Source organism: Tenrec ecaudatus, chromosome 4, assembly GCF_050624435.1.
Source record: "Tenrec ecaudatus isolate mTenEca1 chromosome 4, mTenEca1.hap1, whole genome shotgun sequence".
Taxonomy (NCBI): Eukaryota; Metazoa; Chordata; class Mammalia; order Afrosoricida; family Tenrecidae; genus Tenrec; species Tenrec ecaudatus.
In genome coordinates, this window is record NC_134533.1 from 111,363,684 (window position 1) to 111,383,342 (window position 19,659).

At 51.4% G+C, this 19,659-nt stretch overlaps 1 protein-coding gene across 1 annotated transcript in view; it reads left to right on the top strand.

Moving 5' to 3' along the window:
* Positions 1–732: 732 nt before the first annotated feature.
* TTC12 (tetratricopeptide repeat domain 12) overlaps positions 733–19,659 on the top strand; it is a 58,149-nt gene continuing 39,222 nt past the window's right edge. Inside the window, exons 1-6 of the mRNA XM_075546615.1 lie at positions 733–828; positions 3,116–3,188; positions 13,512–13,663; positions 14,226–14,247; positions 14,828–14,905; positions 15,725–15,846. Coding sequence (XP_075402730.1) covers positions 3,131–3,188; positions 13,512–13,663; positions 14,226–14,247; positions 14,828–14,905; positions 15,725–15,846 — 432 coding nt within the window. The 5' untranslated portion in view covers positions 733–828; positions 3,116–3,130. The remainder of the gene's footprint in view (positions 829–3,115; positions 3,189–13,511; positions 13,664–14,225; positions 14,248–14,827; positions 14,906–15,724; positions 15,847–19,659) is intronic.

A 19,659-nucleotide genomic window follows, 5' to 3' on the forward strand; every position in this document is an offset into this window, starting at 1 on the left:
TGCCCTGGTAGTTGACAGGTCAGAAGTTGGGCTGTTAACTAGGTTGGTGGCGTAAGCCCTCCCTGGAGAAAGAGCAGGCTGACTGTTCCTGCAGAGATGTACCCCAGGGACCAGGTCCACCCTGCCCTAGGGGGTCACTCTGGATCAGGCTTGATTTGACAGCAGTCCAAATTTCATTTTTGCCTTTTACACTTGTACCATAACCATAGGCCTAATGAGTATCCCCCTCCCCCCAAACAAACCCACAGCCTTGGGGCAATTTCTGATGCACGGGGACTATTTGAAAACAAAGCAAAAACCTTCCAGTCATTCCTGACCACCTTTAGGACCCCAAAATGAGAACGTGGAGTTTCCCCATTTTATAGGTGCTAAAACGGAGGGTCAAAGAAGTTACATCATCCCCGGAAGCTCACTTACACGAGTCACGCAAGGACTCACGCCTAGTACGCTGCAGAATTTCAGCGTTGTGACTAAAAGCCAGCACTACTACCCTGCTGGAGTCAACAGGAACGAGAGCTTGGAGAGGCTCTGGAGATCAGGGAAGGTCCCTCAGATCTTCCTTCGCCTCCGTCTCCCCGCCGGGGTCCCCAATGGTCACTCCACTTTTCCCACTGAGCCTTGCAGGTGCGCTCAGGAACAGCTCCAAGGGGGTCCTTCCCGGCGCAAATCCCCGCCCCGCCTCTCCGGTTAGGCCCCGCCCCCAGGCCCCGCCCCGCTCTGCAGGCCCCGCCTCCGGGTCCCGTCCAGTCCCGGCCCTTCCTGCCCCGGCCAGCGTCTGTTGCTGCCTGTTCGCTGTCGCCATTTCCTGTCCAGCCTCCGGGGCAGCAGGTTAGTGCATGGGGTGGTCCCGGGGGCTTCCTTCCCTGGGACCGACTCCCGAACTGGCCGGCAGAGATCTGAGCAGAGGACGCTGGCTTGGTCCTCAGCCGATGGGAAAGCATCCACTACCGGCTGGAACCCCCTGGGGACCGGTGGACGCGTTGGAGCGGTTGCCTAGGCAACGGTGTGGCCTGCCCCGCCCCTCTACTCGGGGCAGGAAGTTGCCTCTGGGACCTGCGCGTGGCTGCCTGGGGCTTGTGGTCTTGTCGGCGGCGGGAGGGGGTGCTACGGTGGGAATCTCGGCTTCTCGGGGCGCCCTGTGCATCACCCTGCCCTGTCATCCGCCGCCGTGCGCAGGCACCGTGAACCTGGAGCCCTGCCCTGGGAGTTGAGGCGCTGACCCTAGTCCGGGAAGCTTTGAGCCTTCTGTCTGGCCCCTGAGCAAGTTCATTGTCCCTTCACTGGGCCTCCGTTCCGTGGGCCTTTCAAATGGTTAGGTTGGACAGAAAGAACCCTGTGGCTCACAAGTGAGGCTTGCAAGGCTCCGCCTGCCCTAGCGATAAGGCCGCCGCACCTTCACCACTCGCCCGGTGCCCGACGCTCCCCATTGATCCCCAGCACAGCCCTCCCTCCTGCTAGGCCATGCCCTTTCTGTAACACAGATGAGAACTCTAGCATCAGCCGGGGTAATGGAGGAAACGGGAACACCGAGACTCAGAAAGGTTCATCACGCACAGCGTGTTTCTGACGGGCATGAAAGACAGACACATAGCCAGTCCCCGATTTAGGTGTGTTACACTATCACAGAGCAGCCCTGGGTGGTTCGGTTGTAAAGCACTGGACAGCTAACTAAAAGGTAGAAGGTTCGAACTCAGCTGCACACAAAGCCCTGGCAATCCGCCCCTCTAAAAGTTATTGTGCCCAGGAAACTTTGGGGCCAGCTCCACCCCTGCTGGCCTGTGGGGCCGCTCTGAGTTGGAATCCATGGCACACAGTCAGACTAGCTTAGCGTGTTCCGAACCTTGCTGTGAATGTGAAGCACTTGGAAAGTGTTAAAAGGATGCCTTCTTGGGAACCAGCTGGACCTGCTACCTGATAATACCCCAGGGTCAACCCAAGGAATCTACCTTTAGCACATTCCTGTTGGTTTTTATGGTCTGTGTGGACTTTTAGAAGCGCAGGTGGTGCTATCCAACAATCATTGGACTGCTGCCGACAATTCAACGATTCAAACTTACTAGTCACTGCAAGAGAGAGAGGTGAGGCTGTCTGCTACCATAAAGATTTCCAAAGCAGGAGAAAACCCAGTCATTTGGAATCAACCAGAGAGCAGTGGAGTTGTAGCAGCCCTGGGGGCCTTGTGCTTACATGTTGGGCTGCAAACCACAAAGTCAGCAGTTCAAACCCACCAACTGCTCTGTGGGGGAAAGATGAAGCTTCCTGTTTCCGTATATATACAACCTCGGAAACCCAATGGGGTAGTTCCAATCTGCCTGTAAAGTCTATCCAAGCATCAGAATGGACTCAGTGGCAGTGAGTAGTAGGAGTAGAAACCATAAGGTTGGCAGTTCAAACCCATCAAGCGCTGCATGGGAGAAAACTTAAGAGCCTTGAAGCCTGTGAGCTGGAAAGGCCTCGGTGAAGTGTTGGTGGCGATGCACTCTGGGGAGGGCGGTGCACCGTCCGGTCTTGTTGAAATGCACTGGTGACACCATGGGTCTAAGGGCACCTGGAGAGAAGAGACTGGGGTGTGCTGACATCAAGATCTCACCCCGCAGCCACTTGGTTGCTTCTCTTCACTCCCCACAGAAACGAGGCAGAGGCTTGCACTTCAAACAAGGGCCGACATGCTGTCCCCGATGCAGTGGTCACAGTCACATCCTAGCTTCTGACTGCTGGGCCAGCAGGAGGAGGCCTGTCCCGATCAAAGCTGGGTGTTGGCGCGCTCCTCCATTCCCTGTGGACTGCCGCTGCTCTCCCAGACTCCTTTGCGCAGTGCTACGCCTCTGAGTCCCAGAGGGCCATGCTGGCTTGGGTGGACTGTTCTGCAGGCTGGTTTCCCAAGTGAGGGCAGGGCTGGCAGCTCATGAAGCATCCCCGTGAATGAGCGGCCCTTGGCCACATAAACAGCAGCGGAGGGGAAATAGATCACCCTGCTGTTACGTGTGGCATTTATAAACACAAATCCTTCTTTAAAATGTTTGCTTGGCTCTTCATTTTAGAAAGCTCATAAGCCTGACAAATTATGTGCAGTGTTTTATGATTTTTTTCCCTTCATTCTTTATGCCTCCCTCAGGGGTTCTGGTCAACAATGGCTGAGGATCAAGAGAAAGACTTGCAGAAATTTCTTAAAAATGTGGATGAAATCGGTAAGTGCCAGCAAATCATAAATTCTGCTTTGGTGGGGGGTTGGGGGTACATGTGACAAAAGAGAAATGATTACTGTAAGTTCGTTCCTGGGTTGCCTGACAGGTTTATGATTCTTGAGCGGGAGGGGTGAGTGGGAAATGTAATTGAAATTAAAAACAGAAAAGGGATTGAGAAACAAGTAATACTATAGCCAAGGGGCAGTCTTTTCCAGCTATTAATTGGCATCAGAGAAGCTGTTCACAGTGTGATTTGAATCCAGGCTGACAGCTCTCCTCCTGTGGTTTGCCTCCTTCCAGGAGGAACTTGGTCAGAAGAAGCTGCTATTTCTCCATCACTGTTGAGGCAGAGTTTTCAGTCAGTCTGACCCCCTGCTGAGACGCCCTTTCCACCCCCAGATAGACTGAGCCAGAACCTACCCGATGGCTTCCAGAAGTTTGTGGGGAAATGGAGTTAAAATATAATGGATCCCTCCACCCCATCCCCCAAGAACTTTACGATGTGTGAAGCTCCTGCCCACATCCTAACAAGATCACCAGTTTTCTATAAGAATCACCCGCTGGGATCTTGTTAAAATGTAGATTCTGATTCAGCCCGTCTGGGATGGAAAGGCCCATTTTCAGCACGAGGTCAGACAGTTATGAAACAGTTCAAACTCCTGCTTTGAGATCACTCAAGACTCTTGAGTCCAGAGCCCCCTAGATTAGTCTGGGACGTCTTCTCCTGTTTTCCCTATGAGCCAGGGAGTTTGGGAGTTGCAGAGGCAAAATCAAGTGGCTGTCCCTCAGGATCCATCAAGTTAGATGAATGCTCATAAGTGGGGCTTGCCACTCCACCCTCTCTTGCTCTAGACAAGAAGCCCCTCCCCACTTCTCTAGCTCAGCCCAGTGGGTCTGTCAGCTCGAAGCCACAGGTCATACCCAGAACTGTGTCTGCTTAAGCCTCAGGGTGTGTGGGGGTGGGGGGTGAAGGGTGGAGGGTGGAGGGTGTAGAGCCAAACCAACCAGTGAGCAAGCCTTATACGGCAAACAAATGTTTGGGACTTGCTACTTTCAGGAGATTGTATGGGCCCCAACAACAAAATGGTTCGAGAAAGCTTGGATGACTTCATACACGGTACACCTAGTGGGTTATTTGTGTTCCTCACAGACCCTCCTCCTATCATCCCTGAGTCTGCTCTTCCGGAAGGTTCTGGCCAAGGCTTGCGTTCTCTAGCCCAAGCTGTGGTTTCCACAATTGCCTATTATCTGATGAGCCTGAATCTAAATTACCAGCGTTACTTCTTTCTAAACCTCAGGCCAATTTAAAGAACCCGCACTTGTGCAGGGGTTAAGCAATGGCCCGCTAACCAAAAGAGCAGCAATTCAAACTCAGCAGGGACCCCAAGAGAAAAGATGAGGTGGCTCGCTCCCATGATGACTTACAGGCTTGAAAACCCTTTGGAGCACTTCTGCTCGGGCCCCCGGCAGTACCCTTGAGTCAGAATCGTGAGCAGCCCTATCGGACACAGTAGAACTCTTAGCGTTTCTGCGGCTGAGAATCTTTATGTACGCAGACTGCCTCACCTTCCAGTTAGCATGCTGTGTTAGGCTGAGTTGTGTAGAAAAACAAATCCAGTGACACTCATCATGTATGAGAAAGAGCTCTGTACCAAGAAGTAATTACAAACCCAAAAGGCATCCCAGCTCGACCTCATGAAGAGACAGGTCACTGAAGACATGGGTGCTACAGAAAACTGTGGTGAAGAAACTAGATGGTGCCCGGCTATCAGAAAGAATAACGTCTGGAGTCTTAAAAGCTTGTCTTCAGCCAAGCAGCCATCTAAGTGAGGCACCGATCAACTAAGTCCACATGGTAGAAGCACAAATTGTGAACCCCTGGTTTTCAGAAGGCTGTGGATGGTAGTGGACGCCCAGAGTCCATTTGCATGGATTAAGCGTCCAGTGAATGCCCTCCAATCACAGTGGAGGGGTGTGAACAGCCTTGCTCTCAGACAGAGAGCATTGTCAAGTCAATGATGGCGGATGCAGTTAGGTCAAAACGTAATATCATTTGATCTCCCTTCTGACTCATTTTTAAACTGTTTCCAAAAAATTTTTTAGTGAAGGAGAAATAGACATGGATTAAGCCCCTTGGACCAGTGATGTGAATTGCCTTGCTATCGTGCAGAATGCATTAGAAACTGGATTGTTGCAGCTGCAGTTAGATTAAAAGTTAGGGCCCTGTCATCTGATCTCCCTTAAGATCCATTTAAATTTGTTCTAATTCTTAATATTTTCTGCTTTCTCTTTGATTGAGGTCTTTATCTCCTTTATTATTCTTAATAGTTTTTTAAATGTTTTCTGGATCTAAAATTCAGAACAGATAAATCTATAGAATCAGTAACTTTATTAATGGTTCCTTGGGGTGTGGCGGGAGGTTTGTGGGGAAATGGGGAGCTAATAACAATGAGTACACAAGTGAAGACAATGTCCTAAACTAATTGTGGTGAAAATTGTACAAGTGTTCTGGATTGAGCTACTGAATCATATACCAAGAAAATTACCAAGAAAAACATGAGGCGTCCCGCCCAGCCCTGCTCAAGTCCTTAAGTCTGAGGCTAATCCATAAGCCTCTCTTTAGACTCACGCAGCCGCATGCCAGTGACACAGAATGGTGAACTGGGAAGCAGAAAGATCACAGACCAGTGGGTGCAGGATCCAAGGTTGGTGAACACATGGCAGGCACTGGCACCTGTCGGGAGGCCACCCCTCGAGGCAGGCAGTGTTCCAGCACAGCGGGCAGGAAGGCGGAAGGGCAGAGAGAGAGAGAGAGAGAGAGAGAGAGAGAGAGAGAGACAGTGCCCAGAGTCCCTTACTCTAAACAGAAGGCCACACCCCAACCAGCACTCGATTGACAGGTTTGATTTGGCCCCTAGCCAGAAGGGTCCCGTTGATAGGAAATCATCCAGCTGCACCCCCCTGCCCAGTGCTTACCCCACTGTGCCACCAGGGCCCCTCCCAGCATCTCATACATTCCCCTGTGTTCTCATGGTACCCCCACCCAAAATACTACAGAGTACCTCCGTTACCTCCCATCCCTCAGCCAGCCAGCCAATCAGCCCTCAAGTTTTTGCTTTGTCTTTAACTCCGTCCTCTCTCCCTTTCCCTTCCTTCAGTCTTCCCACCCGGCCTGTTTCACAATCCCTCATTGTTTTTCCTGCCTATAGGCTTCCGCCCCACCCCCACCCCTCCCAGAGTTATGTACCCTATAAAGTAAATCCAACCCAGGCAACTTCCCTGTTTGGATTCCTTCTCGCCTCACCATAAATCCCAAGCTTCCGTCAGGACTGAAATCCTTCCCTGACCTTGACCTTGACCTTGACCAAGCCTTGACAAACTGCTTGCAGTCTCCCCCTCCCCCCTCATTCTCCAATGGTCCAGCCTTTGCCTTGGTACTTTCTGTACCTGGCTAACGTGATGTATATTAATGGTGGGAGTGGGGGGAGAACCACAACCCACCTTCAAATATAAATGTGATAGCCCTTCACGAAGGCTTCCACAGGTCCTCCACAGTCTCTAGAAGAGGGCATGATCGGCCAGAGGCCTTGATGGTGGCTGAAGGGTTCTCAGCCGCCTGGCCCCTTAGGGAGCACCTGGAACAAGATGGGATTGTCTCATCATCAGTCACCCGTGGGCCTACAGAAGGGAGAAGCGGACCCCGGTTGGGAGACAGACATTTTTTCAGATAACACATTTGCAGGTTTGATTGAGGCCTCAAATCTTCTTCATTAACCACGTGACCCCAGGACCCCAGTTTTGATCTCTCAAGGGCAGAGCAGGCAACCCCCTCTCTGAGGCGGACCCCAAGAACTGCAGCAAACACGCTGCTCACAGTCCTGATCCGCCGGATCTATGTGGAGGCTCAAAATGAATTTAGGGTTCCCACTGGAAGCCATCGTTTTCCTCGAGCCCAGTGCACAGAATCCGAGCTCTACTGGAACACTCAGAGCCCCTGCAGACAGCTCCCAGGCCGGCCCTGACCCGCGGAATGTTCTGTGACCCTGGGCATGTCTGCACTGTCTAACCGCGAGCCATGTGACTAGGGAGCTGTTGATAGGTGGCACGTGCTACGGAGGTGTGGGATTTAAATTTGATTTCATTTCCGGGTCATTTGAAACGCTTCTCTTGGGCTCCTGCTGTGGGTTTGTGGTGGCTGGGCACAAAGAGGGCCCCACTGCCCCGTCACCAGAGCACAGGAGGAACCAGGTGGCTTCAGAGGGTCATAAATGTGAGTTTCACACGCTGGAAAAGGAGAGAGATCAGGACCTTTGCTCTGTTCCTTTGTCCTCACGGCATCTATACAAGCTGAGTGGAACAGGTTTTTTCAGACAGACACAAATCTTGGCAGGACAGACAAAAGCCGGGAAGACAACGTTTTGTTTTCACAAAGATTGTATATGTGCTACAGAGATCTGCATTTCTTGAGACTCTAAATCTGGAGGAGACGGGCCGGGAATGTAGGGGCTGGCTCTTAGTGAGGGGAAAGAAGCCTGGGGAAGATTCATAACACCCAGCTACAAACTGCATCCTTGACTTAGCGAATATCCTTGAGAGCTGGTGCCTGGACACAATCACAGGATTCTGAGACAGGCTCGAGGGGGTTCAACTTAGGGTCACAGCTATGGAAGAATTCCAGCTACGCTACACTGATAGAAATAAGTGATTGAATAAATAAATACATAAATACAAGTCTCTCGGGCAGAAGAATTCCAAATTATATGGATGGAGGTATTTTCCCCTTGTGTTAGGCCGGCTTGTCTAGAGAAACAAAACCAGTGACAGAGATATAGATATATGTCTAGATGCATATATGCATATACAGAGCTTTATATCAAGAAGCCGTTTTATATCAAGAAGGCAATGCAGCCCAGTCCAGCTCCAGCCCGTGCGTCCAGTGTTAGCCAGGGCCCCCCTGAGACTCCCATAGCTGCAGCTGAGGGAGCAGCGAGGTGATGGGGGATGTAGGAGATCCCAGACCACCTGTGCAGAGTCGTGTGGACCCAAGGCTGGTGGAACAGGGCTGGGCCTGGACAGCTCTCAGGGTCAAGGGGCCTACATGGGGCCTCCCCTGGAGGCAGGCACCAAGACCCAGCAAGCAGGCTGGCAAAGGGACAGGGATCGAGGAGGAGTCTCCAGCGTCTCTTGTGAAAGAGCCACACCTCCCAGTAGGCATCACCAGGCTGGGGCTTGACTGATAAGTTGAGCTCCGCCCCTACACTTTCATTGGAATTTGAGTCAACATAAAATCTAACGGCCACCCCTCAAGGGGCACGTAACTCTCCACTCCGTAAGCGTGCCCTACGTTTAGTGACCAGGCTTCTAAAAGGCACCTACAGTGTCCAAAGGGAGGGGAGAGTGCAAGTGTACAGTGGAGGATGCTGGCAAGCATCACCTTGGGTGGGCGGGTGTGGAGAGTCATAGCATGTAACCTTGACCCCCCTCCCAAAGCCTCTGACTACAGCCTAGCTCTGAGAGAAACATCAGATGAACGCGCATCGCAGGGCATTCACAAAACACCCGGCCAGCACGCCTCAGCACTGTCAAGTTATCGAAGACTGGCCGTCTGCAAATTCGCCAGAGCCCAGCGGAGCCTCGGGAGACGCGAGGATGAAAGGCCATGTACTGCCCTGGACGGCATCTTGGAACAGAAGAAGGGCACTAGGAACACAGTGATGCAATCTGAATAACGTAGCCCGTGGTCACCAGCTGCCATCACGTTGTCCCCAGCTGATGGGCACCCCATGCAACAGGATCAAACCCTGATGAGCCATAGGCTCTTCCCTGGCTGACTTTCACAGGCAGCTCGCTGGGCCGGTCGGAGTCGGGAAGCTCGCGTGAGACCTGTTGGACATCACAGAAACACACAGCCCCCACTGACACATCAGTGACGGCTTGGCCAGGGAGCAAGTGCCAGTCTCCCACATGGAAGGCAAGATCACTGAGTCACCACTGCCCCCAAGTAAAACAAGAAGCTTATCAGGTGTTGCACTGATCTAAATAAGTGTACCCACATTCTGTGTGGAGGAGACGATTCATTTGGTAACGGTGTCCATTCCACCCAAATGATTCTATCCATCCAATGCGGTTTAGATCAAGATTCCCCTGAGTATGTGCTGAACTGGTTACCAAGTAAGTGCGCATGGCAAAGCAGGTCACTTACATTCCGCACGAAAACACTAGGAGGACAACAGAGACGATTGTCCACCGGGTGCTCAGGTTTAAAGCTGTAGCAATTCATGCTTGAAGGCACGCGTGCAGGATCCAGGGGCACGGGAAGGAATCTCCTAGAGCAGAGACACACGTGTTAAGGGGGCTGCACAACACAAGGGGGCGCGATGGTGCTCACTGCCCTGCCGTGAGGAAAGCGCCCCTCCAGTGCACTGAGTACCTGAAGGAATTCAGCCTTTCAGAAGGTCATATAAATCTGAACTATGCAGAAGGCATGAAGCAAAAAAGAAGCAACTGGTACTTTCGACACATTGAAAACATAAAAGAAAAACAAACAAAAAACCTCTTCGCCAAAGGATCTGTAAATCCAGTGAAAATGCAAACCATACCCAAGGAGAAGATATTTACTGGTATATATAGCCATTTTAGAATATATAAAGAAATCATGCACATTTAAAAACATGAATAGAAAATTGGCCATGGATGAGAACACGCAATTTACTGGAGAGGAAATTCAAAGGGACAGAAAGATGTTCCCAGCGACATCGTCACTGTAGGCAAGTCTGTGTGTCTAAAGCGCTCAAGGTCAGCAAGGCTGCGGGCACCAGGAAGCCGTTTCAGAAGTTCTGAGCCACCCACCTCTCAGTGAAATAAAGTTACTTTTCTCCCCCCAAAAGATGTTCCCTTCTAGTCTCACTCAAAACCTAAGCCCAACCACTGACTTGGAGTCTCACCCAGGAGAATGCCAATTAAAGGCTGGATGGGATCGCATTCCCATCGGTGTTTTGGTGGCAAGGGTGTGGAGGGGTGAGAACTCTTGTACACTATCTGCGGAGTACAGATTGGTACAGCCAAGTTCTAAAGAAAACGTGTGCGTGCACACGTGAGTCTGTGACACAGATAGTCTATTAGGCGTGTATATGATTGCAGAAAAGCAAAAGTTAAGAGAAGGTTCATCAGGTAACTGTCATATATGTCAAAATCACTGCCACCTCGTCAGTGCTGACTCTCAGAGCCTCCACCCGGGGTTTCAGAGGTCGGATCCTTCACGTGAGCAGACAGCTTCAGCTTTCTCCTAAGCAGCAGCTGCTGGTAGCTTTGAGGGATTTGGGGACACCAAGGAGACCCCTAAATTTCAAATATAATGTAAAAGAGAACATTAAGTCTTAAACAGGATAAAGGCAAAGTCTCATCGTCCAGATGAGGGGAAACCATTAGCACAGGTCACAATGGCATCCAAAGATGTGCTGAGATACGAACCGCTACAAAGGGGACCATCATCAAAGCATGTCTGCAAGGAGATCAGTACATGACAGTTACAGGTGGGGCTGTGGCAGCAGGGACGGGACTATGGTCAGGACGCATCCATGGGGCAACAGAAAAGAGGAAGGCCCTCCGTGACATGGATTGACCCAATGGCTGTAGCCATGGGATCAGGGTAGGAACATTTGCCAAGAAGGCGCAGGGCCGTGCAGCGTTTCGTCCTGTTGTGCCTCAGGTAGCTATGGCTTAGAACCCACTCACTGGCTGGCCCCTGACGCCAGGGCCATTACTTTAGAGGGGCTTCCATTATTGGCCCAACATCTTCTGTCCAAGGCAGTCATGACTCATGACTGGATGACCCCAGCGTGGCACTCACCACCAAGGACACACCCAGGCAAGCCCCTTAGGGAGACGTGCCCCCTCTAGTCTGGTCAAGGGGGATGGGGGAAGGAATCCACTTTGCAGTGCACTCTGCCTAAGGGCAAGACTGTTCACATCCTTGGTCCGCAACCGAAAGGAATTCAGTGCAGGCGTTAATCCTGGTGGGGACACTGCAAATGATCGGGGCTTTCACGGTCATCAATGGCCTTCTGAAAACTGGCCGCTCGGAGTTTAAGCTCTGATGCAAGCAGTAGTAGTACAGCGCCTGGCCACACCACCACCAAGGTGCCTTCGCTGGTACGTACACATAGTGATTCATGTAGGTTCACTGGAGTACAGCAAGAGCACATTTCTAAAGCGTGTTAAGCGTAAAAGGACGTTGCAAAAGAACCCACATTTGATGTAACTAGGACACATACAAAATCCAAATTAGTTGTCATTGAGCCAGTTCCGACTCATGGCCACGACCCCCGGTGTTTTAGAGTCCAAAGGCACGCCATACGGTTTTCAAGGGCTGCCATCTTACAGGAAGAAGCCCTGTTGCCGCAAGGGTTAAAGTATGTGACCGCCAACCTAAAGGTCAGTCGCTGGACCCGACCAGTGTCTCTGCAAGGAGAAGAGACCAGATTTGAGCCTGAGAAGTCCCACGGGGCCATTCTGCTCCGTACTACAAGGCTCCTCTCTGTGAATTAGAATCCACACGACAGCATACAACAACACTCCTGTGGATGGTGATTGCCAGGACTTCCTGCTACAGCACCACTGGGTGGATTTGAACTTCCATCTTTCCAATGAGCAGCCAATCACAAGCCGTTTACACCAGGGACCGGGCTTCAACCAAACACAAGCACAAATTGCTTTCCTTCTATCACGCATGGCGTCTGTTTTTCCACACTCTCAGATCTGGGCCAGCCATTGTGACTTGCTCAGGCCAAAGGAACGTTTGCAAGCAGAGGCATGGAATGGGCGTATGCATCGGGGCTTGCGTTCATACCGCCTTTGGAAGGTCCTGCCACCACTGCCAGGCGACTGGCCTTGTTGGCCCCAGTGCTTCAGCCAGCAATCCCCCAAGGTTCAGAAGAGGAGCCACTTAGCTGACTGACAGCTGCCCTTAGCCGTGTGTGAGCCCCACTGAAACCAGCAAGAGAACCGGCCAGCTAAGCCCAGGCAACTGTCAACAAAATGCAGTGGCACAGGTGGTGTGTTTAAGCCATCAACTTTCAGGGTGGTGTGTTCTCTAGTAAACACTAAATGACAGAGTACTAAACCTTAATGCACGCTGGGAAAGGAGACATAGGAACTCACAGGTGAGAGGAAAACAAAAACCCTATCTTCTGTATGTTTGAAATATTGTACAGTGAGAAATGTTGGGGGGGGGGTATTCTTGCAGAATTCATGGGAAATACAGAAGTGCAAACAGGAATTATAGATAAATCCTTCCAGAGAGTTGGCTGTGGCAGGGAGGAGGAAGAGCATTGGGGGAGATGTCAAGTCTGGTGGAAAGTTGAAAATACTGCAGAGAGAAGGCGGTGCAGGGTTTCTGGTGCAGAAAGGGGTGCTGGGACCATGATCACAGGATGAGCGACTATTCTCATACAGGAGGAGGGACACCTTTACCTGGGTGCAAGAAGGATGCTTGTCAATGTAGGTACTTTTGTAGATGTGATGGCAAGAAGTTGAAGGTGCTCCTTTCCAGTGTCTTCTGTTTCCTGCGTGGATGGAGACGTCAGATCGCTTCACTGAAGGAGCAGGTCCAGTGAGGTGATCTTCCTTTTTGATGGTTAGGGGGAAGGTTGTAGTCTTTGGGAGAATGACAGATAGCCTGCTCGAGACAGCACAGTAGAACTGCTGGGACGCGTGGAGGAGTCCGTTGCGTTGGCACCAACCACTCCAGGCATCCGTCTTTCTCCATCATCAGGACGCCTCAGTACCTCGCTAATGAAGGCCAGGAGAGATGGATTCCCCTGGGACTGGAGTTTTGGCTGGAAGATGACGTGAGAGGGCAAGGGAGTCGATCCTGGTGTCAGAATGGCGGCCAAAGTGCTGGGCCCTGGAAACCCAGCTGTGCAAGGGGAAGAGTGAAGACTGGTTGGGAGTATTAAGAGCTTTGCTTGGGATCTCAGGACTGCTGCGTGTCGCCTACAAAACACTGCCAGCTAGTAAAGTAGAAATCCTTTTCTATTCGCCGATGTGTCTCTAGCACACAGCATACTATCTAATTCCTACTGAGCTCTCCATAAATGATTGCTGACTTTAATCACGGCTGACAGCCCTGGCTTAGCGACTCCAGTTAAGCGCACTCACAGCTTTCTCTGGGCACAATGAATCCTGCTTTAGTTATAAATTCCCACCTCTGAGTTGTCGCTTTCTACTCAGAACCCTTTCTGAGGTATCTCCTCGCAGAATTTTCCACACGAGCCTTCCCTTTTGAAGACCCTCATCAACTTGACTCCCGTCTGCTTTCTTTTCCAGCCAGTTTAATTCAGGGGATGAATTCTGACGACCCAGATGTTCAACAGAAAGCCGTCCTGGAGACAGAAAAGAGACTGCTGCGTACTGAGGAGGACGAGTGCCGGACCACCTTGAACAAGACCACGATCAGCCATCCCCACGCTGCTACACAGGTGGCCCTTTGCTCTTGTGGAGTCGCACAGAGAGAAGCAGTGATGAGGAGGCCTGTGTTGAGCAGAGGAAGGGGTAGTTTAATCTCAGACTAGCTGGTGGGGCTGAAATAGGCCCGTGTCTCTTAGATCCACTAAACGTCTTTTCCATTAGGAAACAAAAACTCTCTCGCTTTTTCCCCCTCTTGTTTTTCTGGGTCATCTCTAAGCAATCCCTTGGAATTGTTCTGCTGACACCTGGATCTTCCACCTGTCTGAGTGCATGACTTTCATTTAAGCTGTAAGGGGTTATGCTGCACTAATTCAAATTTCCAGGTCAACCACAGCTGGGCCCCTTGACCTGGCTTCTGCCTTGTTTCTCCATGGCCATTGAGCTGGAATCAGATCTCCTGGTTTTTATCAGGTCCCTAGAATTTGGAGCCCAGCAGTACTGGAGGTGGAAGGCCTGACTCTCCTCGCTCATAGTGACTTGCCTTCTTGGTTTGTGTGATGTATAAGTCACCGACAGTGGTGTTAAAAGTCCTTCTCTTTGTTTTTGTTTCTTATGCCAACCTGTGCCCTGCAGAATGCAGATGATCTAAACTCAGGTAAGAACTGCAACTCTCTTCCCCAAGGGTCTTATTTATCTAAGATCCATTCCTTTTTTATGGATTAGCTCCGAGACCCTTAAATGACAGCCTCGGGTCTGCCCAGTAACCCTTGGGCAAAATCCAATGATTCACCCAGTTCTCTGGCCAGTGGCCGGCGCAGGACAGCGCTCGGAGGCTTTGCTTTTTGCCCTTTCTTTCTGGACAATGTTCTGTAAAGGGAGTTGAGTTTACTCTGTTCCATTTGTTTTCGGCTGTTTGGGGCTCCCAGAGAGTTTGGGGGGTGCTCAACTCAGTGGCCCACGGAGCAGCAACACCGGCAGTAAAAGTCTCTCTTAAAAAAAAAAATCCCTGAAGCCCAGCCGTAACCCTCATGGATGATAATACATCGCACCCATTCCCACTGAATGACAAGCTTCGAAACCGTCTCGGACTCTCCCCTGCACGTGTCCCCACACATGTCCCCACGAGATGCGTGGCTCCCGAGCGCTCAAGGGGCTCTCTTCCGAATGGGAGCTGCAGGACTGAGTGCTACACTCGATTCCTCTGTGTAACGTTTGAAAACCCTCTGCCCTGCCAGAGGCCTTCTTGGTTTCTCTAGAGAAGGACGCAAAGGAACGTGCCAAGAAGAGACAGGAAAACAGAGTCATCGCCGAGGGTAACTGTCCGTCTTCCCTTCCCCATCCATGGGGGATTTTCATGAGCCAAGCACTTGCCCTATACACTGATGGGGGAGGACGTGGGTGGGGGTCCCTGTGAGTGGGTTTGTGATGGCCCTGGGGCAATGGAGCCTGGCACGGTGGTCATCCATCCCTGGCAGTCTCTGCCCTGTGCCGGCTGCAGCAAGAGGAAAGCCGTGCCTGAGCCTTGGCCAGCCTCCACAGCCCGCCCTCTTTCTCAAGCGTAGGGATGGGGTCCGCAGATCAGATTGGAGGTACTCCTTTCCTCCTAAATGCTCTGGGCAGAGCTCAGCTGCTTGGGAGACACAGAGGGATGGAGTGGGGAGCCACTGTCTAGCCTCCGAGACAGGTGGAGAAGACACACAAGCCAAGCGAGCCTGGGAGATGGGCAGGGGTGTAAAAGGAGACCTCTGACAGGGAGGGCGCCCAGGTGCTGCAGTACCACTCCACATCTGTTCATACAGGGTCTGGGCCCTTTGATACGACCGTGAACATGCGGACTTGGACTCTGTGGCAAGCCTGCAGTGGCTCTGGCCCTTGAGGCAGGAACATGACTGTTTCTGTTTCTCTGAGAAGTTAGGTGGAAAATTTGGGGGGGGGGCAGGGGATGGATTTGGTAGACTGGGAGGGAAAGATGGCTCGGTGACAAATCCAGTCCCGTCATCTCTGAAGAGGGAAACCAGTGACAGGTCCCCTGCGATCCGTGGAAGCTGTTGCCGACAAGGCAGAGTTGGGGGGTCAGGGTGATGGGGTTTCCCAGTGCCGTGGGCTCACCTGGCTGGCTTTTCCCGCCTTAGCCCTGAAGGAAAAGGGGAACGAAGCATTCGCCAAGGGTGACTATGAGACGGCTGTCCTGCACTACAGCGAGGGCTTGAAGAAGCTCAAGGACATGAAGGTCCTGTACACCAACAGAGCCCAGGTCAGTAAGCCAAGGAGCTGTCTACAGGGTATTTCCCCCCTCGCCCCAGGAAACAGTAACCAAGCTTGTGGATGCCCAGAAAACAATACTAGCTGGCCCCGGCTGCATGCGGGTCAATGTTTAACAACCAGCGCTTGTCTGGAGCATAGGAGGAGCAGATTGGCATGCCACCGCTGCCGTGGTCATTGCTGTTGAGTTGGCATCTCTTCATGATGATCCCCTGGACACCCTCTCGGAATGTCACCCTGTCCTCTGCAGTCTCTGCTCTTGGTCTGCTCCAGTCCCATTGCTGTGGCCCCTGCTTGTGAATGTCGCCCAGCACAGGGGCTCCTCTTCCAGGCCTATCTCAGACAGCATTTTGCTGTGATCGTAGGGTTCTCCTGGACTCCCCTTCTGAAAGAGCTGTCCGGGCCCTTCTTCCTGCCTGTCTTTGTCCAGAGCAGTGGTTCTCAACCTTCCTAAGGCCGCGGCCCTTTCATACATTTCCTCATGTGGTGGTGACCCCCAACCATAAAATTACTTTATTACTTCATCACTGTAATTTTGCTACTGTTATGAATCATCATGTAAACATCTGATATGCAAGATGTATTTTCATTGTTACAAATTGAACATAATTAAGCATAATTAAAGCATAGGGATTAATCACAAAATAGTATATAATTATATATTGTGAAATAATTAGTATGTGTTTTCCGATGGTCTTAGGCGACCCCTGCGATGCCACGCACAGGTTGAGAACCGCTGGTCTAGCAGCTCCTCTGAAAACTGCCCTTGGTTATCCCACTGGCACCTGAACCAGCTATGGCCTCGCCTCCAGCCTCACAGCAGCCCCAAGCCACTATGCTGCGGCTCACGGACAGACAGACAGTGGGAGGAGCTACCCGTGGGGTTTGCTGATTGCCGTGGTGTAAACACTGCACCGGGTCTGACTGGAAGCTTCCACTGGTGGTCACTGTAGGAGCATTTGAGAAGAGCATCTCTACTGAGAGTCAGCCCCGCACATGACTGACGGTGTTAGTCTGGGTCCTTTAGAGAAACAAATCCACAGAAATTTATGTACAAGAGAGAGTTTTATCTAAAGGGTAAGTGCACATCAAGAAAACATCCAACCCAGTGCTGCCCAAGGCCACAAGTGCAACATTAATCCATTAATCTATATATCCAACACCAATCCACAAAGTCCTCCTCCATCTCACAAAACAGATGCAATGATTCCGACTACAGGAGGAAAGCCGAGTCAGGTAATGTGTGAGCATCTCAGCACTGGCAGGGGTCTCCACACGGCTGCTCCAGCACCCAGGGCTGCATCGGGGTAGGTCCATGCAGCTTCTCCTCAGGGAAGTCTTGCAGGAAGTGAGCCTTGCCAGCTGAAGCAGGGAATGGCTAAAGCAGCTGCACCCTGGTCTGACCATCAGAAAACAAGAGACCCAAGAACGTGGGGGGAGGCTCACTGAGCCATTTATCCCTCCGCCCTTCAATTAACCCCACCTGTGTTTATCAGGCAGGTTGGCACGATAAACTAACTCCCTCACTGGCGGTAAGCAGGCACCTTCCCGTCTGCGTAAGAGGAAAAGTCGTGGCAGGTTGTGACCTATGAGACCCTGCCTCCACTGGTTTGCCCCAGTCTTCTTTCTGGTTGTAGCCCCAATGCCTAAGGGCTAGTCCCCTGTTAAGTTCTTGTTCATTGTCTCGGTCTCTTTTGACGCAGAGTCTGACAGGGTCGACTGGACAACAGATGGGCTGGCCTCAAAGTCTGAGGATCTAGAATCGCCCAGACCCCAGGTTTTCTGGCACAGATGAGCTTGGATTGCTTGCACGCCCAGTAAAAACCACCACCTGGGTTTATGGTCTGCCCTTTCTACAGGCCCACCACTTAACCCTGAGGCTTGATTTATAATAGGCGGCCAATCGCTCTTGCTGAGTTACATGCAGCTGGAGGACAAGCTTGTTATGCCCCAGTTGGAACAAAATTGTCACCTGTGACTACCTGGGAAGCGTCATTGGGTTTGTGAGTCGTGAGATTGCTCTGGGAAAGTGACAGACTGATGAGCGTGGGCCGCCGGTCAGGCTGTGTAAGCAGGCACCCGGGGAGATGAGCTTGAAGCCCTGTCACTTAGGGAAGAGAGAGGCAGCCCAGCCCTGTCTGCTGCCTCTCTGTACTCAGGAGGGAGGTCGGCTCGCTCGCTCGCTGCAGAGTGCTGAGGAAGTGCAGTGAAAGCAAGAAGCAGGGCGCACTGAGGCCACAGTGTCTGGAGAGTGACAGTGATTTAATGACAAATAAATCCCAGCCCAGCATAACCTCATCAGTTTAACAGCTTGAATAAATCAGAGCAGACTTATTTGCAGGGAGTAGGGAAGAATATTGTGATTAGGAAGCATAAGGTGGCCAGAAGTTGGTTTAGGTCTGATTATGTCACCCTAACCAGATATAAGTGGATGATAAACTTTCAGAGGGCAAAAACTGCCACGTAGGAATGGTTGTTTCCTAAACGCACAAAAGCCCAGACAACGGGTTAAGGCATGCCAGCGCTCACCAAGTTGGGCCGGGACTGGGCCGAGTTGCCTTGGTGGATAAGTAAGCTCACAGGAGTTGGAGCTCACGAGACTGGCATCTAGAAGGCCCTGCCTTCTTTTTAGCCTAATCAGAACTGTTCCTGGGTTATTTATGTAAAATCATTTTATTGGGGCTCCTACAGCTCTTTTCCCAATACATCCCTCAATCCATGGTGTCAAGCACATTTGTACATTTGTGCCCACCATCATTTTCAAAACATTTTCTTTCTACTTGAGCCCTTGGTGTCAGCTCCTCAATATTTTCCCCTCCCTCCCTCACGAACGCTTGATAATTTATAAATTATTATTGTTTCATGTCTTACACTGAGCGATGTCTCCCTTCACCCACTCTTCTGTTTTCCATCCCCCTGGGAGGGGATTATAGGTAGATCATTGTGATCGGTTCCCCCTTTCTCCCCTGTCTTCCCCTTCCCCTCCTGGTATTGCTGCTATTCTCATGGTTGGTCCTAGGGGGTCTGTCTGTCCTAGGTTCCCTGTGTCTCTGGCTCTGATCGGCTTTGCCTTTCTGAAGGGGGCGGCTGAATGCTCTGCTTCTTCTGGAATGTTCCAAAGGGAAGCCCCAAAGCACCCCCACTGCCACTGAGTTGGTTCTGACTCCTAGGGCCCTACAGGACAGGGTGAAACTGTCCCTCTGTTTCTCCAAGGCTGTGAATCTTTTACTGGAGCTCCCTGGGAGCTGCAGGTGGTTTTGAACTTGGGATCTCGCAATGAACAGCCCAACACGTAACCCACGATGCCACCCCACTGCAGCTCTTGTGCTTAAATTAAACCACAGAGCAACTCTTTTAGAATGCACCTCGCCTACAAGGAGACGAGAACGTTCGTGGGAAAATCCCTTCATCCTCCAATTCCCTTTGCCACAATCTCTGTAGCTTCCTCTCCCTCGTTGTAGCCAACTATCGATCCAGAAGTTAGAGTGGCCTTGGTACACAGCTTCCATTAATTAGCATATGCTGCTAATTCTCTGAGCCAGAGAAAGATGAAGCGTTCTTCTCCTGCCAAAAGCTCCAGTCTCGGAAACCCACAAGGGCAGTTCTACCCATGAGTTAAAATCCGCTCACCAGCGCTCAGTGGATTCTTTGAAACTCTAAGTGAATTGAATTCCTAAAAATCAGTTTCACTTGAGTGAATATAGAATCCTGGGTCAGTTCTGGATTGTCGCCATTTCCCCTGATACTAGGGAACTCCAAAGGAGTGCTCGCGGGCAGCTGCCATCCGGGTTTGACTGTCATGGCC